At 30.5% G+C, this 22,637-nt stretch overlaps 1 protein-coding gene across 8 annotated transcripts in view; it reads right to left on the bottom strand.

Moving 5' to 3' along the window:
• Positions 1-22,637, bottom strand: part of Mub (mushroom-body expressed) — a 312,827-nt gene that overhangs the window by 25,002 nt on the left and 265,188 nt on the right. For 3 of the 8 annotated variants that reach the window (XM_064055548.1, XM_064055549.1, XM_064055550.1), the window contains 3 exons: positions 15,457-15,726; positions 8,265-8,540; positions 2,337-2,430 (listed from right to left, as the gene is read on the bottom strand). In XM_064055548.1, coding sequence (XP_063911618.1) covers positions 2,337-2,430; positions 8,265-8,540; positions 15,457-15,726 — 640 coding nt within the window. Of the gene's footprint in view, positions 1-2,324; positions 2,431-8,264; positions 8,541-15,456; positions 15,727-22,637 lie in introns of all 8 variants that reach the window. The other 5 variants (XM_064055551.1, XM_064055554.1, XM_064055552.1 and 2 more) reach the window with 4 other exon arrangements.

Here is a 22,637-nt window from a genome sequence, read left to right as displayed (position 1 = left end):
ATCAAAATGGAAAAATTAAAATTTTACAAAGTCAAAATTTTGGATTAAAACGAAAAAAAGAAAACTCAAAAAATTAAAATATCAAAAAATTCAAGAATCAAAAAACTGAAAAATCCCAAAATTCAATTATCCAAAATTGCAAAATCAAAACAAAATTCAAGAATCAACGAAAAATTGAACAATCAGAAAACTGAAATATCCCAAAAGTGAAACATCGAAAAATAATCAAAAACTTGGAATCGTCAAAAATTGAAATATTGAAAAATCGAAATAATGAAATTTGAAAAATATATAATTTAAAAAACGGAAAATTGAAAAATCAAAAAATGAGATCTCAAAATTTTAAAAATCAAAAAATTTAAACAAAAAAACTTAATCGAAAAATCGAAACAGTCCAAAATCGAAAAATTAAAATTTAAAAAAGTGAAAGTTTTAAATTAAAAAGAAAACGAAGAAGAAAAATGGAAAAACTGAACAAATAAAAAATCGAAAATTTGAAAAATCCCAAAACTCATAAATACAAAAATTAGAAAATCAAAGAAAAACTGAAGAATCGAAAAACTGGAAGATCCCAAAACTGAAACGTCGAAAAAATTACCTATCGAAAAAATGAAAATTCGTAAAACTGAAACATCGGAAAATAGAAAAATCGAAAAATAAAAAATTGGAAAATCAAAGAATCGAAAAATTGAAAAATCCAAAAAATGAAATAAAAATACTTACATGAAAAAACTGAAAAATGAAATTTTGAAAAACGGAAAAAACGAATTACATTAATCAATTACTAGAGATGGAAAAAAAGTTCTCTTTTCGTGACGGAACATACAACTTATTTTGGAACATACTATATATTTTTACATACTCAAATTCCTCGTCGTAGATTTTATAATCGTGGTCTATTTTTGATATTTTGATACGATGTTACCACGTTATTTCAATTTTCTTAACTTTTTTTAGCAATTTTTTAAGACTATTTTTAAAATCTGTGCTATAATATTTTATATAAGTAAACAGAGTTAGAGTAGGATTCTTTTCATTTTGGCAAGACGTTGTAAAACTGTACCGAGTGTTTATAAAAAATTCTAAAACATTACAATTTCCAAATATCGATATTTCAGTTGTGTCAAATTTAGTTTTCCAGGTCATCTTACTTTATTTTTTGTTCTATTTTTTGATAAGTCGGTGTGTCCCTTAAAAAGTGAAAAATTGCAAAAATCCATCGACTTTGAAAAAAAACTTAATAAACAAGAAAGAAAATAAAAACACATTAAGGTACAAAAATAAAATACAAGTGTTCTATTGAAAATTGTAATATTTTAATTTTTTTTATAATCACTCTGTATCTTTGTTTACCTCTCCGTAAAATATGTATTATACTATAGATTTTAAAAATAATCTTGAGTCGAAGTCGGTATTTGTTAGAAAAAACACAATTACGTTTAATATTTTAAGGCGATAACAAATTTCAAATTTCGCGGTTTTTGCCGCTTCGTTGTGATGATTGACGGGTCTGTCACAAATGTCAATTATAACCTAACTTTTTCGAATAATTCAAGGAAACAGAAAATTTTAGGGAAACGAACTTGATGACTTACAATATTTTTAAATAATTGCACATTCTAGAAACTTCAATTTGGACAAGCAATAACCAAGTTAATTTTCTGAGTAAATCTTTCATTTTACTTTATTTTGTATGTAATTGGTCACTTTCACAACTAAATACTGTTACGCAAATAACAATGTAATGAGTTTATTTTAGCATTTAACTCGAATTAAACCTGGAAGTGAAAGATTAACCCTAATGTACTACTGTAATGACTTCCTCCATAAAAAAAAAACTAAAAAAAAACTTAAAAAAACAAATACAGAACTAAACAAATAATTACGACACATAACATGTAGAACGTAAAAATCTTTATCAAACATGTTAGTAGACAAAGCCCTCTATGGTAATCAAACATTTTTTTTTTTTTTATATCGATAAAAATGGTAATTTCTTGCATAAAATTCGCTCTAATTTAAAAAAAAAAAAAACTTGTCATTTTCTGCAGGTATCATTAGTATTTATTTCAAAGTCGGATTCATTAAACACTTAACTTTATATCAACAACCTAGACATTCAATTTTCCACCTACTATCCACCGTCACATGTGAGGTATGCACAGCATAATTAAACCTTCCACGTGTATAACATAGTTAGTAATACAAGTTCAGTGTTAAGACGACTTAATGAATTTGGGGAGAAGGACCGGACACAACTACCTTCCGCGCCAAAAGCAAAAAACCGAGCTATCGATCACCTTGACCCATTTTATAGTACTTACAATCGAGTTTACCTGCTGGATTCAGTCCACCAGTGTTGGTCGGTGCAAGGCCTCCAAGTCCTAAGGCTGCTAGTCCTGCTAAAGGACTTTTACCAAGTGCACTCATCTGAAACAATCATACGGTTGGATTTACACCGACATGTTATAATTAAGCGTAAATCCCAGGTACTCCTGTTAATTACTACACTACATCACGGCGATTGATTTTCATTATGACCTATGTATGCATGATTCAATTGAGATTGATTCGGCTTCGTGTACGAACTGGGAACACAATGTGTTTCTGAAGCGTGCGAACGTACGGAGTTAATCCGTTCTGAATGAACCAATAAAAGAAAAAACAACATGGGTGATTGACTGTGCGCGCGTTTTAATTTTTTTGACCAGTTCAACTCCAGACAAAGCAATGAGGGAATACACAGAGCACTGCTTTCCAGTGCAGCGGTTCCGCGTAAAAAATTCACTGTGTTGGAGTGTCCCAAAAATCGACTTTCGGAATCGTTGTTACCTGCAACCTGAGTAAATCTCTGCCCCTCGGCAAAAATCAATCGTATGGTGTCCCTCATGAAAAATCAATGACATGCATGTGCAACACTGAGTTGAGAAATATGAAAAAAATGACAAAATGTCACGACCATAACATAACGAAGAAGCTTATACATATTGTTAATCGTTAGCAAAAGCACCTATTTTAATACGGAGATAAAACTGAAGAACATAGTTTCATATGCAATTAAAATTTATGTCATAAGCAGCTAATAGCCTAAAAACCCTACACATGCAACATAGTCATAAAGTTATTCATCAAATCACCACGTGTAGTGTAATATTTAGGCAGTACGTAACAGTGAAGTGAAAGAAAAAATAAAGACAAATCAAAATCGATCAACTCACTACACAGCTAATATTAATAGTTCGGGAGATTGGGTACGACTTTCGAGATTACGGGCGAAATATTTCAGCACAGAAGTCAAAAATACACAAAAATTGTTATAATGTATCGGGTGATTTTTTTTAAATTGTGATCTACTATATTGTTGAAGTTTGGGTTTTTAATTTTCCTTTTTTTACCTCAAGAAAATGTTCTACTTTTTATTTTCTTATTATTTTTACTTTCCAAGCGTAAGCTAAGGAAGTATCGTAATCGAGTTCATCGGGCGACTGGCTACTTTTGTTTTCTCGAGGTTTCATGACCCCTAGAGTACGAAAAAATAAGTATTTCGTTTCCGTCTGTCTGTTACCCCTGTACTTGTGGTCTATAAATCCGCCTTGAATTTTTATCCCAGACATCCAGATTTTTAGAAAAAAATTAAAATTGTATAATTTTTCGTCTTCTCAATTTTTCTAATATTCAATTTTTTCGTTTTTCAATGTTTTGATTTGTCGATTTATTAATTTTTCGATTTTTCAATTCCTCGTTTTCCAATTTTTCAATTTCTCGATATTTCATTTTTCGGATTTTTCAATTTTTGCGTTTTTTCGATATTTTCGGTTTGCAGATTTCCCGATCTTTTGATGTTTTGATTTCTCGATGTTTCAATTTTTCTATTTCTGCAGTTCTCGCTTTTTCGATTTTTCAAATTTTCAATTTTCGAAATTTTTTCACTTCGAATTCTGGATTTTTCAATTTCTCAAATTGTAATTTTTCGATCGATTCTCGATGTTTCAATTTTCCATGTTTCGATTTAATGATTTTTAAATTTTTTGTTATGTTTTTTCGATTTCTCAACTTTTCATCAACACTTCAATTATGGGAATATTTCAATTTCGGGATTTTCATTTTTCGAAATTTTAATATTAGATTTTTCGACCATGGATTTCGTTTAATCTATATTTTATTTATTGAATTTTCCAATTTTTCAAAATCTCGATCTTCGAGTTTGTTTTCTCGGTTTTTCGAATATTTGATTCATCGAATTTTCATTTTTGTTTAATTTTCGACATCTCAATTTTCAGTTTTTCGATTATTCAAATTTTCGATTGAGTTTTCGGTTTTTCGATTTTTATAATTTAAATGTTTCATTTTCAAATTTCAATTTTTCGTTTTCGGCGATTATATTTTTCAATTTATTTTTACTTCTCGATTTTAAAATTGTCGATTTTTCGATATTTGATATTTCGATGTTTCTATGTTGCATTCATTGGAGTTTTTGAGATCTTAATTTCCGATTTTTCAATTTTTACATTTTTCAGTGAGAACTTTTATTTTTTTTTACTTTTCGATTTCTCAAATTTTCAATCCTCTTTTTCAGTTTTTCGAGTTTTTGAAAACTTTCCGGAAGATTTTCCTACTTTTTCGATTTCTTGTTGTTTCAATTCTTAGATTTTTCAAAATTTTCGAATCTTCAATTATTTACTTTTTGATTTTCGATTCTCGAATTTTCAATTTTTCAATTCTTCGACTTTTGATTTTTCAATTTTTTCATTGTTCAGTCTTTGTGATTTTATTTATTTTTTTTTAATTCCCGACATTTGAATTTTCAATTTTTTAGTCTTGGATTTTCAATTTTTCCGCTCTTCCGTTTTTCGATTATTTTTTATTTAAATTTTTCATTTTCAAATTTTAATTTTTCGTTTTGGGCTATTATATTTTTTTAATTTATTTTCGACTTCTCGATTTTAGAATTTTCGATTTTTGATATTTCGTTTTTTCCATATTGCGTTTCTTGGAATTTTCGAATTTTTGATTTATAGACTCTCGAATTTTCAATTTTTCAAATTTTCGATTTTTCATTTATTGAATTTTCGATTTTTTAATTTTTCCATTCTTCAGTTTTTAGACTTTTCAAATTTTTTACTTTTCCATTTTTAGATATTCGAATTTTCAATTTTTGTAATTTTTCAATTATTTTATTTTTCGATTTTTTGATTTGTCAAGTTTTCGATATTCGATAGACAAATTTTCAATCTTTCTATTTTTCGATTTTTGATTTTCAATTTCTTAAATTTTTACATTTTTCAGTGTATGCTTTTTACTTTTTTTACTTTTCGATTTTTCAAAATTTCAATCCCTTTCAGTATTTTGATTTCTTGATTTTTCAAATTTTCGATTTTCCGATATTTAAATTTTCAATTTTTCAGTTTTCGATTTTTTTATATCTCGGGTTTTCGATTTTCGATATTCGGATTTTCAATTTATGTATCCACTTTCCCAATTTTGATTTTCGAATTTTGGATTTTTAAATTTTTACACTGTAACTTTTCGATTTTTCAATTTTTTGATTTTTTGAATTCTCAATTTTCCGATTTTTTGGCTTTCCGGAAGATTTTCCAATTTTTTCATTCTTCAGCTTTTCGATTTTTCAAATTTTTTACTTTTCGATTCGATTCGCGAGGTCTTGATTTTTCACCCTTTTTTCACTTTCCCGGAAATTTTTCTATTTTTTCGATTTTCGAACTGTCGATTTTTCGATTGTTCTTTTTTCCATTTCAGAATTTATTGACAACTTTCCAGATTTTTCTACTTTTTCGTTTTTTCGATATTCGAATTTTCAATTTGTATCCTTCTCGATTTTTCGAATTTTCAATTCTTCAATTTTTCAAATTTTCGATTTCCCGATATTCAAATTTTCAATTTTTTACTTTTCGATTTTTCATTTTTCAACTTTTCGATTTTCGAACTCGAATATTCAACCCTTCCACTTTTGGATTTTTGATTTTCGAATTTAAGATTTTTCACTTTTTACATTCTACAGTTTTTCGATTTTTCACTCTTTGATTTTTCGATTTTCCTACTTTTTGGATATTCGAAATTTTGTATTTTTGATGTTCAAATTTTCAATTTTCGATTTTCATTATTTCTATTCTTCAGTTTTTCGATTATTCAATTATGATTTTTTATTTATCGACTTTTCGATTTCCGGTACTCAAATTTTCAATATTTCTGCTTTTCCATTTTTGATTTTAGAATTTTCGATTTCAAAAATTTTACATTCTTCAATTTTTCGACTTTGCAATTTTTTTTAAATTTCGAATTCTCAAATTTTTTCGGTACTTCAATTTTCGATTTTTTTATTTTTCCATAAGATTTTCCTACTTTTTCGATTTTCGAATTTTCGTTTTTTCAAGATCCGTATTCTCAATTTGTTTCCTTTTCGATTTCTCGATTTTTCAATGTTTTTAATTTTCGAATTCTCAAATTTTCATCCCCTTCTTCAGTTTTTCAATTTTTTGATTTCTTGAGTTTTCAATTTGTCGATTTTTTGACTTCCTAGAAGATTTTCTTACTTTTTCGTTTCTCGGATTCTAGATTTTTCAATTTTTAACATTCTTCAGCTTTTCCATTTTTCACTATTTTTTGACTTTCCCGAAAATTTTTCAATTTTTTTCGATTTTCGAACTATCGATTTTTCGATTTTTCTTTTTTCCATTTCAGAATCTATTGACGACTTTCCAGATAATTTTTCTACTTTTTCGTTTTTTCGATATTCGAATTTTCAATTTGTTTCCTTCTCGATTTCTCGAATTTTCAATTCTTCCATTTTTCAAATTTTCGATTGTTCACTTTTTACATTCTTCAGTTTTTCGATTTTTCACTCTTTGATTTTTGGATTTTCCTTTTTTCCATTTCCGATTATTTGACGACTTTCCAGAAGATTTTACTACTTTTTGGATATTCGAAATTTTGCATTTTTGATGTTCAAATTTTCAATTTTCGATTTTCATTATTTCCATTCTTCAGTTTTTCGATTATTCAATTATTTCACTTTTCGATTTTTTTATATCTCGAGTTTTCGATTTTTGATGCTCAAATTTTCAATCTTTCTACTTTTCCAATTTAGATTTTAGAATTTTCGATTTTTAAATTTTTACATTCTCCAGTTTTTCGACATTTTTTTAAATTTCGAATTCTCGAATTTTTTAGGTATTTCAGTTTTCGATTATTTGCCTTTCCAGAAGATTTCCCTACTTTTTGGTTTCTCGCGTTTTCGATTTTCAAACTCGAAGTTTCAAATTTTTAATTTTTTTTTTTACTTGTTGATTTTTTGATCTTTCGATTTTTCGGTGTTGTTTATTTACTGGTTTTTACTTTATAGAGATAAAAATCAAAAATTTATAATTTTTCAACGAAGCGGAATTTATTGGGTTTTTCTTCAAGAGCGCTGTCAAAATGGCCTACCAATTTTTTTCTTATGTTACTATCAGGTATAATTTTTTCCTTTTCAAGTTTTAATTTTTTTGAAGTTTTTAAATATTTGTGCTTGTAGTTTTACTGCCTTAATACTTGGCAAGTACTCTGGGCCCATAACCTGTTGAACTTTCGGGTTTTAATTTAATTCTTTTAAGCCAAGAAAATTGGAAACATCGATTTTTTAGTATCTTTTTCTTATTTTTTTACATGGAAACTATTTTTAATAAACAAGAATATGAAATGAATTTCGTGTTGCTGTTCTGGAGCTAATTTTTGAACGACACTCGATTATATGATCAAATTATTTTGCGAGAGCATTAAGAGCAAATCAGGAAGTCGCACATTAACGAATTGTTGGGTAACTAGATCACAAATCAAAAAAATCACCCGGTATAATCTAGCACTTCATAATTATATAAATTTCAGTTATTTTTCTCTAAAATTTTGTTCTTTTCTTTTAAAAATCTTAAGCCGTGAACTCGTCCGCCACTCCCCTAATCCTCCCCACTACACACTTAACTTAACCCCACACCCATCTACACCAATCACGAGACTGCTTTGACATAACCCCTCTTTAGCCCCTCACAATTCCGTCGCATCAAAACCGCCGCACGTTAGTAACACATACAACACATCTACAACCACAACCCTACAAAGCCGTGTGGTACCAACAAGACTACATATAACCAAAGAAAGACAAAAATAACAAAACAAAGCTCTCTCGTCACAAGACACCAACAAAGTACTAGTTTTTGCGGGGACACTCAAATATAGAGAGAGAGGGGGGAGCACCAATACGATCAACTTACATCTGGCAAGAGATGCGCGGGCGGAAGGGCTGCCTGCAAGTGTCCGTTCTTGAGCGGCTCGAGCGGCATGAGCGGAGCCGCTGGCGCCACGGCAGCCAGCGGGTGGCCGAGGGGCAAGGGGGGAAGTAAAGGAGTCATTACTGAACTACTTACATCTGTGTGGGCAGGAACGGCGTAGTTGCCTTGGATGGTATAGGCTTGTCCGCCGGCCAGGATCACGGGGCCACCCACTTGGGGTTTGGGGCGGTAGGGTATGGTAGCTCCTTTGGGAGGGGACTGAAAACATTAAAACAGAACGAAAATTAGCGGCGGCGGCGTCGGGGGCGGGTCGGCGGCGACGGGCGGTGGATCAGCTCTCATAATCTCCGCACATCGGGCCACCCCCGCGCGGATTTCGGGCCCGGATTAATCCAGACTCAGCGGTCGCTGATATCCGCGCGGACTTCCCTTGCGATTGTTTTTCTCATCATAGGAGTCAGCGGTTGTTAAAATGAAAAACAATACATTATGTCAAGTTTCAACGGTTTTTTGTTTATCAAAAATTTAGGCTTCGATTTCACTTCGGCGATATGCCAAAAATACATTTTCGGGGTATTTGTGTACTTAATTTTAATAACAACTTCGTAATTTCAGTTTAATTCGGCCGGAGGGTATAACATGTCCAATCAATGTAAACAATAGCTGCGGTCTGCGTGTGTTTGAGATTTGAAAGTTTAATAGCAGGTACGATGAAAAACTATCCGCAGTGAACTCGTTTTATAACTAACAACTCGTAACTATGTATGTTTACTCGAAGAGTTAAAAAAGTGCGTATCGAACTGGGTTAAATAGTGCGAGAAAGTACGATTTTTAAGAACGACTATTATCGATAATTTCGCAACTCACCACATGAATAACAATTTACGAACAGCTGTGTGATGTACTTATTTTTATTTGTGACTTGTACAGGAAGATCGCGTCACTATTATTGCTCCAAATTCGTATTTTAAGAAATGAATTGCGAAGTTTTTAAATGTTTGGCCGTGCGTTAATGAACGCAGTTTTAGCACCTGTCTTCATAAATATTTAATTAATATTCGAGGACGAAAAATAAGCCCGGTTTATAGTTACACAATGACTGAAAAAATATACGTGGTGCCAGGATTAAACTCTATTAACTATTTTACTCGTTTCAGACAATTTTGAACTTTGTAAACGTTTCATAGCTGCTACAATATAAAAAAGTGGGTCTCCCGTTTCTGATAATAAAATTTCGTAATGAAACTGAGTTGAGAAAGCTCACATTTAAGAACCTTTTGTCGTCAACTATATTAGTCTACTTTTTTTAAGACGATTTAAATTTTAATGTGTTTTTTCCACTCTTTTTTTTTGACGGACGTACTTTATTATGCTTTTACATCTCTGATTTAAAAAGCTTTATATTCGCAAGCAGTTTCCTTAAAAAAGAAATTGGTTGAAAAAAATTAATAACTCCAGGAAAGTCGATATTAAGGGATTTATTTACAGGAAAATTTCAGAACATAAAAAGTTCACGTTTTTCATTTGAGCAATAACGTGAAAGAGCAAAATTTTTTTTAATCGTTCTGTAGTTGTTATTTTAAAATTATTTTTGCATAAGACGGTTTGGATGGAATCAAGACTTCTGGCTGTTTCGAAATTTTGATAAAAATGTGTATTGAAAAATGTTGGTTTTGGAAAATTTGTCTAAAATCCTCAACTGATTCTACGACAAATTTGGAACTGATGATTACAAAAATATAACGCTTTTATGCTCCCACGGCAAGATTTTAGAAACATTTGGCTTAAATTCCAATTTTTGAAAAAAATCCAAAAAACTATTATAAAAAAATTAGGCCGAAAGTAACTCCTGGAAAGCAAATTGTGCAAGTGTCTTTAATTAAGTTTCGAAGGTGGACGAAAAATTTCGAAATGTTCCTATAAACATTGAAAAATTTTGGTTAAAAAAAAATGTGTAAAAATCGTCAAAAAAATCTATGACAGATTTCTATCAGCCGATTCCAAAAATACAGAGTCATTATGGTCCCAAGGCAAAATTTTTAAAAATTTGAAATGCAAATTTTCAGATTTCATAAAAATATTGAAAAATTTTTGTTTTGAATAAGCTGCCCAAAAAAATCTAAGATATATATTATAACAAAAAAGTTGTGTTATTATGGCCCGTGACACGATTTTTAATTTGAAATTCACTTTTTTTATATTTTTATCAAAAATTTTGTAAAATTATGGTTTTGAAAAAGTTGTCTAAAAAATTCTCAAAAAATTCCAGGATACAGATTTCGACATGTTCACCCTAAAAAGACCTCGTTATGGTTAAGAAGCATAGATAATTTCGTAGTTCTGGAAAAATTATATGAATTATGAAGACGTGAGGCCGAAAGCAACTTCTGGAAGAAAATGTTTTTTGTTAATTTTCGAAAAACCTGAAAAATGTTTTGGTCTTGAAAAACTTGGCTAAAAATTCGAAAAAAAAATTAGAATATTGGTTCCAAAAATGTGACGTTTCTATGATACAAAGGCAAAATTTTACAAATATTCGGCTTTAAAATAAAAAAATGCCACAATTAACCTCTGGATGGCGAATTGTACAAGAAAATGTATTTGGTCAAATTTCGAAAGTGGTCGAAAAAAATTCCCAAAAAATTCTAGGATAAAAAATTTCGACATACCACTTCTCAAAATATAGCTGTTTTATGGTCCTAGGCAAGATTTTAGAAACATTGCGCTTCAAATGCATTTTTTTTTTAATCCAAAAAACTCATATTTCAATGAACGATTCTGGAAAAATGGTTGGAATTTTTGAAAAAACGAGACCAAAAGTAGCTTCTGGACGTCGAAATGTACAAGAAAATGTATTTAGTTAAGTTTCGAAAGTACTCAAAAAATTCCGAAAATTTCATAAAAACCTGAAACATTTTTTGGTTTTGAAAAAGTTGTCCAAAAATCATCAAAAAATTTTAAAATATAGATTACGACATACTGGTTCCAAAAATGTAATGTTTCTATGGTCCCGGGTCAAAATTTTAGAAATATTCGGCTTGAAATACAAATTAAAAAAAATTTCAAAAAACTCGTATTTCAATGAAAGATATGGAAAAATGGTGGGAGTTATCAATGCCGAAATTAACTTCTGGAGGGCGAAATGTACAAGAAAATATCAATGGTCAAATTTCGAAGGTGGTCGAAAAATTCCACAATTTTCTTACTTAGAAACTCCGATTCCAAAAATACAGGCCTTTTATGGTCCCAGGGCAAAATTTTAAGAAATATTGAGCTTCAAATGTTTTTTTTTTTTTGGTTTAATCCAAAAAACCGTCAGATTTCAACGGACGATTCTGGAAAAATGGATGGAATTTTTGAAGAAACGAGACCGAAAGTAGTTTCTGGAGGTCGAAATGTACAAGAAAATGTATTTTGTTAAGTTTCGAATGTTGTCGAAAAATTCCGAAAATTTCAAAAAAATCCTGAAAAAATGTTTGCTTTTGAAAAAGTTGTCCAAAAATCGCCAAAAAATTCTAAAATATAGATTTCAGCATACTGGTTCCAAAAATGTGACATTTCTATGGCCCAGGGGCAAAATTTTGAAAGTATTTGGCTTGAAATACAAATTTAAAAAAATATCCAAAAAACCATCACATTTGAAAGGACGATTGGATTCTAGAAGAATAGTAAGTGTTATCTATGCCGAAATTAACTTCTGAAGGGCGAAATGTACAAGAAAATGTCTATGGTCAAATTTCAAAGGTGGTCGAAAAATTCCAAAATTTTCATACCTAGAAATTTTGGTTTTGAAAGTTTCCTCAAAATTTGCAAAAAACTCAAGAATATAAATTTCGACGTTTTGATTCCAAAAATACAGCGTTTTTTATGGTCCCGGAGGAAAATTTTAGAAACATTAGGCTTCAAATACTTTTTTTAATCCAAAAAAAAACGTCAGATTTCAATGGGATTTTGGAAAAATGGTTGGAATTTTTGAAAAAACGAGGCCGAAAGTAACTTCTGGAAGTTGAAATGTACAAGAAATTAAACTTTTGGAGCTACAAGAAAATGTCCTTGGTCAAATTTAGAAGGTGGTCAAAAAATTCCGAAAATTTTGGTTTTGAAAAACTTTCCTGAAGATTCTTAAAAAAATATAGAATATAAATTTCGACGTGCTGATTCCAAAAATGTAGTACTTTCATTGTCCCAGGGCAAGATTTTGGAAACATTAGGCTTCAAATCCACTTTTTTTTTTCAATTCAAAAAAAACTGTCACATTTCAATAGACGATTTTGAAAATATGGTTGAAATTTTTTAAGAAACGAGGCCAAAAGTAACTTCTGGATATCGAAATGTACAAGAAAATGTCTTTAGTAAAGTTTCAAATTCGAAGGTGGTCAAAAATTCCAAAATTTTTATTAAAATTTTGAGTTTGAAAAAGTTGTCTAAAAAACCCTCAAAAAATAATTCCAGACCATAGATTTCGACCTGCTGATTCCAAAATTATAACGTTTTTATTGTCCCGTGGCAAGATTTTAAAAATATTTGGCTTAACATGCATTTTTTTTTATCCAAAAACAGTCATATTTCAATAAACGATTCTGGAAAAATGGTTGGAATTTTTTAAGAAACGAGGCTGAAAGTAACTTCTAGAGGTCGAAGTGTACCAGAAGATGTATTTGGTTAAGTTTCGAAAGTGGTCCAAAAACCCTGAAAAAATAGGTGATGGGAAACTTCCGAAATTTTTATAAAAGTTTTGAAAAATTTTTGGGTTTAGAAAAAGTTGTCTAAAAATCTTCAAAAAATTCAAAAATATAGATTTGGGCATACTGGTTTCCAAAATGTGACGTTTGTAAAGGTCCGGAAGCAAAATTTCGGAAATATTCGGCTTGAAATACAAATTTAAAAAAAAATCCAAAAAACCATCATACATAATTCAATTGACGATTCTGGAAAAGTGGTAGGAATTATCGATGCCAAAATTAAACTTCTGGAGGGCGAAATGTCTGGTCAAATTTCAAAGGTAGTCGAAAAATTCCAAAATTTTCATATAAAAATATAAAAATTTTGGTTTTGAAAATGTGTCTAGAAATCTTCAAAAAATTCTAAGATGCAAATTTCAACGTGTTCGGGGCAATTTTAGAAATAATCGACCTGAAACGCAGTTAAAAAAAGACATTTCAAAGGGTAGTTAGTTCTGGAAAAATGGTAAAGTTTTCGAAGAAGTGATGCCGAAAGTAACTTCTGGGTGTCGAAATGTACAAGAAAATGTCTTTGGCTAGATTTCGAAGACGGTCAAAAAATTCCGAAATTTTTATTAAAATTTTGAAAAAATTTTATTCTGGACCAAAAAATCCTCAAACAATTCCAAGACATAAATTACGACGTGCTGATTCGAAAATTAAAGCGTTTTTATTGTACTTGGTAAGAATTTAAAAATATTTGGCTCGAAATGCAACTTCTTAAAAAATCCAAAAAACTGAAATATTTCAATTCTGGAAAAATGGTTGGGAATTTTTGAAGAAACGAGGCTGAAAGAAACTTCTGGAGGTCGAAATGTACAAGAAAACGTCTTTGGTTAAAATTGCAAAATTTTAATTAAATGCTGAAAAATTTTGGTTTTCGGAAAAGTTGTAAAAAGTTCCTCAAAAAATTCCAGGTGGTTGAAAAGTTCCGAAATTTTCAGAAACTTATTGAAAGCTTTAGATTTTGAAAAAGTTGTCTAAATACCCCAAAAAACTCAAAATGTAGATTCCAACGTGCTCATAGCAAACATATAGTTTTTATGATCCAGGAGCAAGATCTTAGAAATATTCGACTTGCAATTTAAAAAAAATCAAAAAACTCTTTATTTCAATGGATTATTCTGGAAAAAAGGTACGATTTGTAGAAATTGAAAAATGTTCGTTTTGAAAAAGTGGTCCACACATCCTTAAAAAAATCCTAGGATATAAATTTCGACGTGTTCATTCCAAAAATATAGCGTTTTTTATTTTAATCAAAAAAAATTTCATATTTCAATGTCTTTGGTCAAGTTTCGAATGTGGTCAAAAAATTCCGAAATTTTCATAAAACATTGAAAAACTTTGGACATAAAAAAAATCGTTTAAAAATCTAAAAAAAAAATAAACCAACATAAATTTTTGAAATATTCGGTTTGAAATACAATTAAGAAAAAACTAAATTTGCCTTCATTTCCGTTAAAACTGGAGATGCTACCTACGACCCTCAAACTAGAGTTTCTATAACGAAAGTTTTGTCTTTAAACTGAAACAGAAGTTATAATTTTTATCTTATATGTATTTTACTCATTTCAGTATTGTCCTCAAAGAAAATTGAGATTAAATTTAACAAAGTACCCTTATTAAAAAAAAAAAAGTAAATAAGGACAACAAATACCCTTTGAATTAAGTGCAACACACATTGATTCATTCTAAAGCTTTGGAGTTGTTAAGAAATAATTTTAAAAACCCCAAAAATTTTTAAAATTAGTCTCACTACAATACAGGAAGATTTCAATCAACAGAGTAATTGATACTAGGTAAACAAAACCGCCGTCCATGAACATAAGCTATTAAAACTGAAGCCTGAAACTGATTTTAAGTGAAAAATCCATTTTAATTTTGAAAATGCATTTAACATTGCAAAAACACAATTTTATGATCGTAAAATCAGAAACAGTGTCCAAATTCATACGTTCAACTTCTAAAAAAATAATTCAATAATTAATGAACAAATTCGACATTTTTCGAAGCCCCACACCATTTTAGATACCAAGAGTTCTTCTCGTAAAGTGAAATATTTTTTCAAATTCGCAACGAACAAAAAGTAAACTTCTTGTTTTGACAAAGCGAAAGCCCGAATTGTCATGTTTTGTTAAAACTGCGATAATGAAACAAAATTTCTCTTTCAAGTTGACTCCGTCCCTAATTTGACCTTTCGGCATACCTACGCAGTACCACTGATCAACTCAAGCCTCCTCTTTGTGCTCCCTCCTAAGTGGTATGGAGCGTGGGCTTTATTATAATATCGTTATTGATCAATAGCAGCAATCGTCCGTGGCTGCACTTACACAAAATTTCATAATCGGATTACAACGAAGAGAAATTCCAAACTACTCTATACTGTTCCTAGTTTTACGACCATAAAACTGTACTAAAAAAAAAACACTAGGAGTCGACCCTCTGTAAATTACCTCGAGCATAACGGTACAGATGTGATAAATGCACTGAGTGATTGCTTCTCCGGTTCCCGAAATAGTGACCGCCCTCTCTGTCGAATTGGGCAACATCTCCGAGGCGACCTGAATCGACGCCCCCGTCACTTCCCTAATTTCTTTGATTTTGGAGCCTCCTTTCCCGATCAGCGATCCACATTGGCTTGCAGGTACGATGAGTCGCAACGTTATCGGAGGCCTGGGCACTCCGCTACCTCCACTATTTATGTCCTGGAACTGGGAACACCACTGAGGGATCCCATCACAACACAACACCACATTAACAAATGCACAATACACACTATACAAATTACTGCTACGCCAACTACTACCTATCGGCTATTTCTACACACGTATATTAGCTTGTGTGATACGTTCGGTTCCGGTTCCCTCGGATCTCATAATCTCCGCACACAGGACCACCGACTTTGCCGGCGTAGACACGACCGAGGCCGCGCCCGGAAACCACCGCAGCCGGCAAAGTCACTCCTTGCGTTAGGGGTTTTCGTCATAGGGAACTGGGTGTGTGACGTGTACTGTTGAGTGTATATTCCATTCCAAATCAATATTGTCGGATTTTAAGACGATATGAAAGCAAAATGTACTTTTTTACAAACTGTGGTACGTCGGTCATTAAATCATACTTTGGGGATTTTTCATTGGCGTTATTTTACTTAGGTAGTTATAAAACTGCCTTAAGTAAAAGTCAGAACAGAGTTAAAGTCAAATTAATCGTTACGTCCTACACAGAAATCCCTGTGTTTATAATAGCAAATAATTTTTTTTTTTTTAATTTTTAATCACTTAAAAGTGTAGTTATTTAGTGCTTCGAATCGACTCCAGTCTATTTTTATATAACAGTCGGCTTTGGGAAAAATTTTCAAAATTCTTTGCACTGTTTTGAATTTTTTACTAAAAATCTACGTCTAAGATAAAAATAAGGGCAGATTAATAAACCATAACAAATATGGACACATATTATTTTATAAAATTTAAATGAGACGGCGTTTTGATATTCGACTTGAAATATACAAGAAAAAGTCTCTTAAATTTAGAACGGAATCAAAAAATTCGAAATATAACATTTATTGAAAAATTTGGCTTTTGAAAAAAAATCTCTAAACATTCTCAAAAAATTCAATGATATGGATTTCCATGTGCTTTTTTTTTAATATTCGCCTTGAAATGCAATTTTTTTTTAAATATAGTGCTTTTAGTCCTAGAAATCTTGGGTTTAAAATCCATTTTTTTAATTCAAAAAACTGCTATATTTCAATGAATCATTCTACAAAAAAGGGTAGGAGTTGTGAAGCCGAAATTAAATTCTAGGGGTCGAAAAGTATATGAAAATACATTTAAAATATAAAATTACAAAATTTTCATAAAAACAAAAATTTTTTGGTTACGAAAAAGTTGTCTAAAATTCTCAAAATATTGTAGGCCATAGATTTCGACGGCTGGTTCAAAAAATATGGCGTTTTTATGGTCCCCGGGGAAGATTTTAGAAATATTCAGCTTGAAATGCATTTCTTAAAAAAATCCAAAAAGCTATTATATTTATTTCAGCGACTAATTCTGGAAAAATGGTAGGAGTTATCGAAGAAGTGAGGCCGAAATTAACTTCTGGAGGGCGAAAGGTACAAGAAAGTCTTTAGATGAGTTTCGAAGGTGGTCGAAAAAATTACATTTTCATTAAAATATTGAACAATTTTGGTTTTGACAAAGTTGTAAAAAAATCTGCGACATAAATTTCGACGTGTTCGTTTCTAAAATATAGTTCTTATGGTCCAGGAGGTCGAAATATACAAGAAAATGTCTTTTGTTAAATTTGGAAGGCGCTCAAAAAATTCCCAAATTTTGATTAAAATTTGGGTTTTGAAAAAGTTGTCTAAAAAATCCTCAAAAAAAATTAGGATATAGATTTCGAAGTGGTGATTCCAAAAATATATCGTTTTTAAGGTCTCAAGCCAAGATTTTAGAAATACTAAGCCTGAAATGCATTTTTTTTTATCCAAAAACTACACTTTCTTTCAGTGGACGATTCTGGAAAAATGGTAGGAGTTATCGACGAAGTGAGGCTGGAAATAACTTCTGGAGGTCGAACTGTACAAGAAAATGTCTTTGGTTAAAAATTTGGAAGGCGTTAAAAAAATTCCCAAATTTTGATTAAAATTTTGGTTTTGAGAAAGTTGTCTAAAAAAATACTCAAAAAAATCCAGGACAATATTTTAAAAATACTTGACTTGAAATGCTTTTTTAAAAAATCAAAAAAATGGGCGATTCTGGAAACATGGTAGTTTCAAAGAAGTAGGGCCAAGAGTAGGTCGAAATGTACAAGAAAATGTGTTTGGTCAAACTTAAAAACTGGTAGAAAAAAATCCGAAATTTTCATAAAAATTGTGAAAAATTTTGGTTTTCAAAAGTTATCTAAAAATTCTCAAAAAAATTCAGAATAGATTTCGAGGTGCTGATTCCCAAAATATATCGTTTTTAAGATCTCAAGCCAAGATTTTAGAAATACTAAGCCTGAAATGCATTTTTTTTTAATCCAAAAACTACACTTTCTTTCAATGGACGATTCTGGAAAAATGGTAGGAGTTATCGACGAAGTGAGGCTGGAAATAACTTCTGGAGGTCGAAATGTACAAGAAAATGTCTTTGGTTAAAAATTTGGAAGGCGTTAAAAAATTCCCAAATTTTGATTAAAATTTTGGTTTTGAAAAAGTTGTCTAAAAAAATACTCAAAAAAATCCAGGACAAGATTACGACGTGCTGATTCCAAAATTAAAAGCGTTTTTATGGTCCCAGGACAAGATTTTAAAAATATTTTACTTGAAATGTTTTTTTAAAAAATCCAAAAAACCGTCACATATTTTAATGGGTGATTCTGGAAACATGGTAGTATCAAAGAAGTAGGGCCGAGAGTAGGCCGAAATGTACAAAAAAATGTCTTTGGTCTAATTTCGAAAGTGGTAGAAAACAATCCGAAATTTTCATAAAAATTGTGAATAATTTTGGTTTTGAAAAAGTTATCTAAAAATTGTCAAAAAAATTCAGGATATAGATTTCGAGGTGCTGATTCCAAAAATATAGCGTTTTTAAGGGCCCAAGCTAAGATTTTAGAAATGCCAAGCTTGAAATGCATTTTTTTAATCCAAAAAAACTACATTTTATGTCAATGGACGATGCTGGAAAAATGGTAGAAGTCAGGCCGAAAATAACTTGTGGAGGGCGAAATGATCAAGTTTCGAAGGTGGTCGAAAAGTCCCGAAAATTTCATAAAATTATTGATTTTTTTTTTTTGGTTTTGAAAAAGTTGTCTAAAAATTGCCAAAAAATTTTTAGAATACATTATCGAAAAGGTGAGACCGAAAGTAGGTCGAAATTTACAAGAAAATGGCTTGGTCAAGTTCCGAAGGTGGTCGAAAAATTTCGAGATTTTCATAAAAACATTGTAAAATTTTTTAGTTTTGAAAAAGTTGTCCAAAAATTCTCAAAAAATTCTAAGACTGATTTCGACGTGCTGCTTCTAAAAATACAGCGTTTCTATAGTTCCAAGACACGATTTCAAAATATTCAGCTTGAAATGCACTTTTTTAAAAAAATTCAAAAAAATCACATTTCAGTGGGCAAATTTGGAAAAACTGGTCATCGAACAAGCAAGGGCAAAATTAACTTCTGGAGGGCGAAATGTACATTGTTCCAGTTTAGAAGTCGAAAAATCCCGAAATTTTCATAAAATTATTGAAAATTTTTTGATTTTGAAAATATTATCTAAAAATTTCCAAAAAAATATTTTAGTGGTCGACTCTGGAAAATGGGAGGAGTTATCGAAGAAATGAAGCCGAAAGATTTCGCCTGGAGTGCGAAATGTACGAGAAAATGCCTCGTCAAATTTGGAAAGTGGTCGAAAAATTCCGAAATTTTCATAAAAATATTGAAAAATATTTTGGTTTTGAACAAATTGTGCAAAAATTTCGAAAAAATTTTGTATATAAATTTCGACCCGTGGATTCTAAAAACAGTGTTTTCATTAGGCAAAATTTTACAAATATTCACCTTGGAGTGCAATTAAAAAAAAAATCCAAAAAACCTTTATTTCAATGGACCAAAACATGGTAGGAGTTTTCGGAAAAGTGGAGCCGAAAGTAGGTCGAACTGTACAATGTCTTTGGTCAAGCCTCGAAGGCGGTAGAAAAATTTCGAAATTTTCATAAAAATATTGAAAATTTTTTGATTTTAAAAATATTGTCTATAAATTTCCAAAAAATGTTAGGATATGAATTTCGACGTGTCACTTAATTTCGAAAATATAGCGTTTTTATCTTCCCCTGGTAAGATTTTAGAAAAATTCGGATAAAAAAGAACAAAAATCCATATTTTAATGGTTTAGGCAAGATTTCAAAATATTAAGCTTGAAATGCACTTTTTTCAAAAAATCCAAATAACTTATACATATTTCAGTGGGCAATTTTGGAAAAATGGTAGGAGTTATTGAAGAAGTAAAGTCGGAATTAACGTCTGGAGGATTGTTCCCGCTTCGAAGATAGTCGACAAATCCCAAAATTTTAATAAAAATATTGAAAATTTTTTGATTTTGAAAATGATGTCTAAAAATTTCCAAAAAAATTTTAGAATACATATACACTGCGACGTACTACTTATTTCAAAAATATGGCGTTTCTATCTTTCCCTTGTAAGATTTTAGAAAAATTCGAACAAAAAAAAAAAAAACAAAAAATCATAGTTTGATGGTCGACGCTAGAAAATTGGAAGTAATGAAGCCGAAAATGCCTAGTCAAATTTGGAAAGTGGTCGAAGACTTTCGAAATTTTCATAAAAACATTGTGAAAATGTTTTGGTTTTGAAACAATTGTCTAAAAATTCTCAAAAAATTTTTTATATAAATTTCGACGTGCTAATCCCAAAACAGTGGTTTTTATGGTCCCCATTCAAAATTTTAAAAATGTTCAGCTTGGAGTGCATTTTTTTTTAAATCCAAAAAACCATTTTATTTCAGTGCACCAATCAGAAAATATGGTAGGAGTTATCGAAGAAGTGATACCGAAAGCAGTTCGAAATATACGAGAAAATATCTTTTGTCAAATTTAGAAATTTTCATAAAAATTGTGAAAAATTTAGGTTTTGAAAAAGTCGCCTAAAAATCGTCAAAAAAAAAACTAGAATATAGATTTCGACGTGCTGATTCCAAAAATATAACGTTTCTATGGTCCCAGGGCAAGATTTTAGAAATATTAAGCTTGAAACGCAATTAAAAAAAAAAATTGTTTAAACTATTATATTTCAGTGGGTGATTCTGGAAAAATGGCAGCAGGAGTTATCGGAGAAGTAAGGCCGAAAATAACTTGTAGAGGGAGAAATATACAAGAAAATATCTATGTTCAAGTTTGGAAAGTGGTAGAAAAATTTCGAAATTTTCATAAAAATTTTGTATATAGGTTTCGACGTGCTGATTCCAAAAACACCGTTTTTATGATCCCCAGGCAAGATTTTAGAAATATTCAGCTTGGACTGCATTTTTTTTTTTTAATTCAAAAAACCATTTTATTTCAGTGGACCAATCAGAACACATGGTAGAAATTATCCGGAAATTGAGACCGAAAGTAGGTCAAAATGTACAAGAAACTGTCTTTGGCTTCCGAAAGTAGTAGAAAAATTCCGAAATTTCCATTAAAATACATGGTGAAAAATTTTGGTTTTGAAAAAGTTGCCTAAAAATTCCCAAAAAATTGTAAGATATAGATTTCGACGTGCTGATTCCAAAAATATAGCGTTTTTATAGTCTTGGGGCAAGATTTTCCAAATATCCTACTTGATAGGCAATTTAAAAAAAAAATCCAAAAATATTTCATCATTCAATGGACGATTTTGGAAAAACGGTTGGAGTTATCCAAGAAGTGAAGCAGAAAGTAATTTCTAGTAATCGAAATGTACAAGAAAACGTCTTTGGTCAGTTTCGAAAAATCCCGAAATTTTCAAAAAAATATTGAAATTTTTTTGGTTTTGAAAAAGTTGTGTAACATTTTCAAAAAATTTCGTATACAGATTTGGAGGTGCTGATTCCACAAAAACTGCATTTTTATGGTCATCGGGCTAAGATTTTATAAATACTCAGCTTGAAGTGCTTTTTTTTAAAGAGATCCAAAAAAACATTTTATTTCAGTGGACCAGTCAGAAAATATTATAGGAGTTATCGAAGAAATGAGACCGAAAGTGGATGGAAATGTACAAGAAAAAGTCTTTGGTCAAGTTTCAAAGGCGGTCGAAAAATTCCGAAATATTCATAAAAATACTGGAAAATTTTGGTTTTGAAAGTTATATAAATATCCTACAAAAATTCTAAGATATACATTTCGACGTGCTGATTTCCAAAATATAGCGTCTTTATGGTCCCAGTGCAAGATTTTAGAAATGTTCAGCCTAAATTTTGTTTATTAATCCACAACATTATTTCGGATAGGAGTTATAGAAGAATTGGGGCCGAAAGTAGGTCCAAATGTACAAGAAAATGTCTTTGACCAAGTTTCGAAAGTGGTAGAAAAATTGCGAAATTTTCAGGAAAACAGTGAAAAATTTTGGTTTTGAAAAAGTTGCCTAAAAATCGCCAAAAAAAGATTTTGACGTGCTGATTCCAAAAATATAGCGGTTTTATGGTCCCAGGGCAAGGTTTTAGAAATATTAAGTTTGAAACGCAATTAAAAAAAATAAATAAAAAAAAAACATATTTCATTGGGCGATTCTGGACAAATGGCAGGAATTATCGGAGAAGTAAGGCCGAAAATAACTTCTACAGGGAGAAATATACAAGAAAATATCTATGTTCAAGTTTAGAAAGTGGTAGAAAAATTTCGAATTATTCATAAAATATTTGAGAACTGTTTTGGTTTTGAAAAAATTGTGTAAAAGTTCTCAAAAAATTTTATATATAGGTTCCGACGTGCTGATTCCAAAAACACCGTTTATGTGATCTCCAGGCAAGATTTTAGAAATATTCAGCTTGGACTGTATTTTTTTTTAAATTCAAAAAACCATTTTATTTCAGTGGACCTATCAGAACACATGGTAGGAGTTATCCGGGAATTGAGACCGAAAGTAGCTCAAAATGTACAAGAAACTGTCTTTGGCTTTCGAAAGTAGTA

The sequence above is a fragment of the Zophobas morio genome, unplaced genomic scaffold (genome assembly GCF_036711695.1).
Source record: "Zophobas morio isolate AGI-343-1 ecotype UQ-CSIRO unplaced genomic scaffold, CSIRO_AGI_Zmor_V1 ptg000014l, whole genome shotgun sequence".
NCBI lineage: Eukaryota > Metazoa > Arthropoda > Insecta > Coleoptera > Tenebrionidae > Zophobas > Zophobas morio.
Note: the sequence above shows the minus strand (reverse complement) of the source record. Positions and strands in the feature narration are given on the sequence as shown.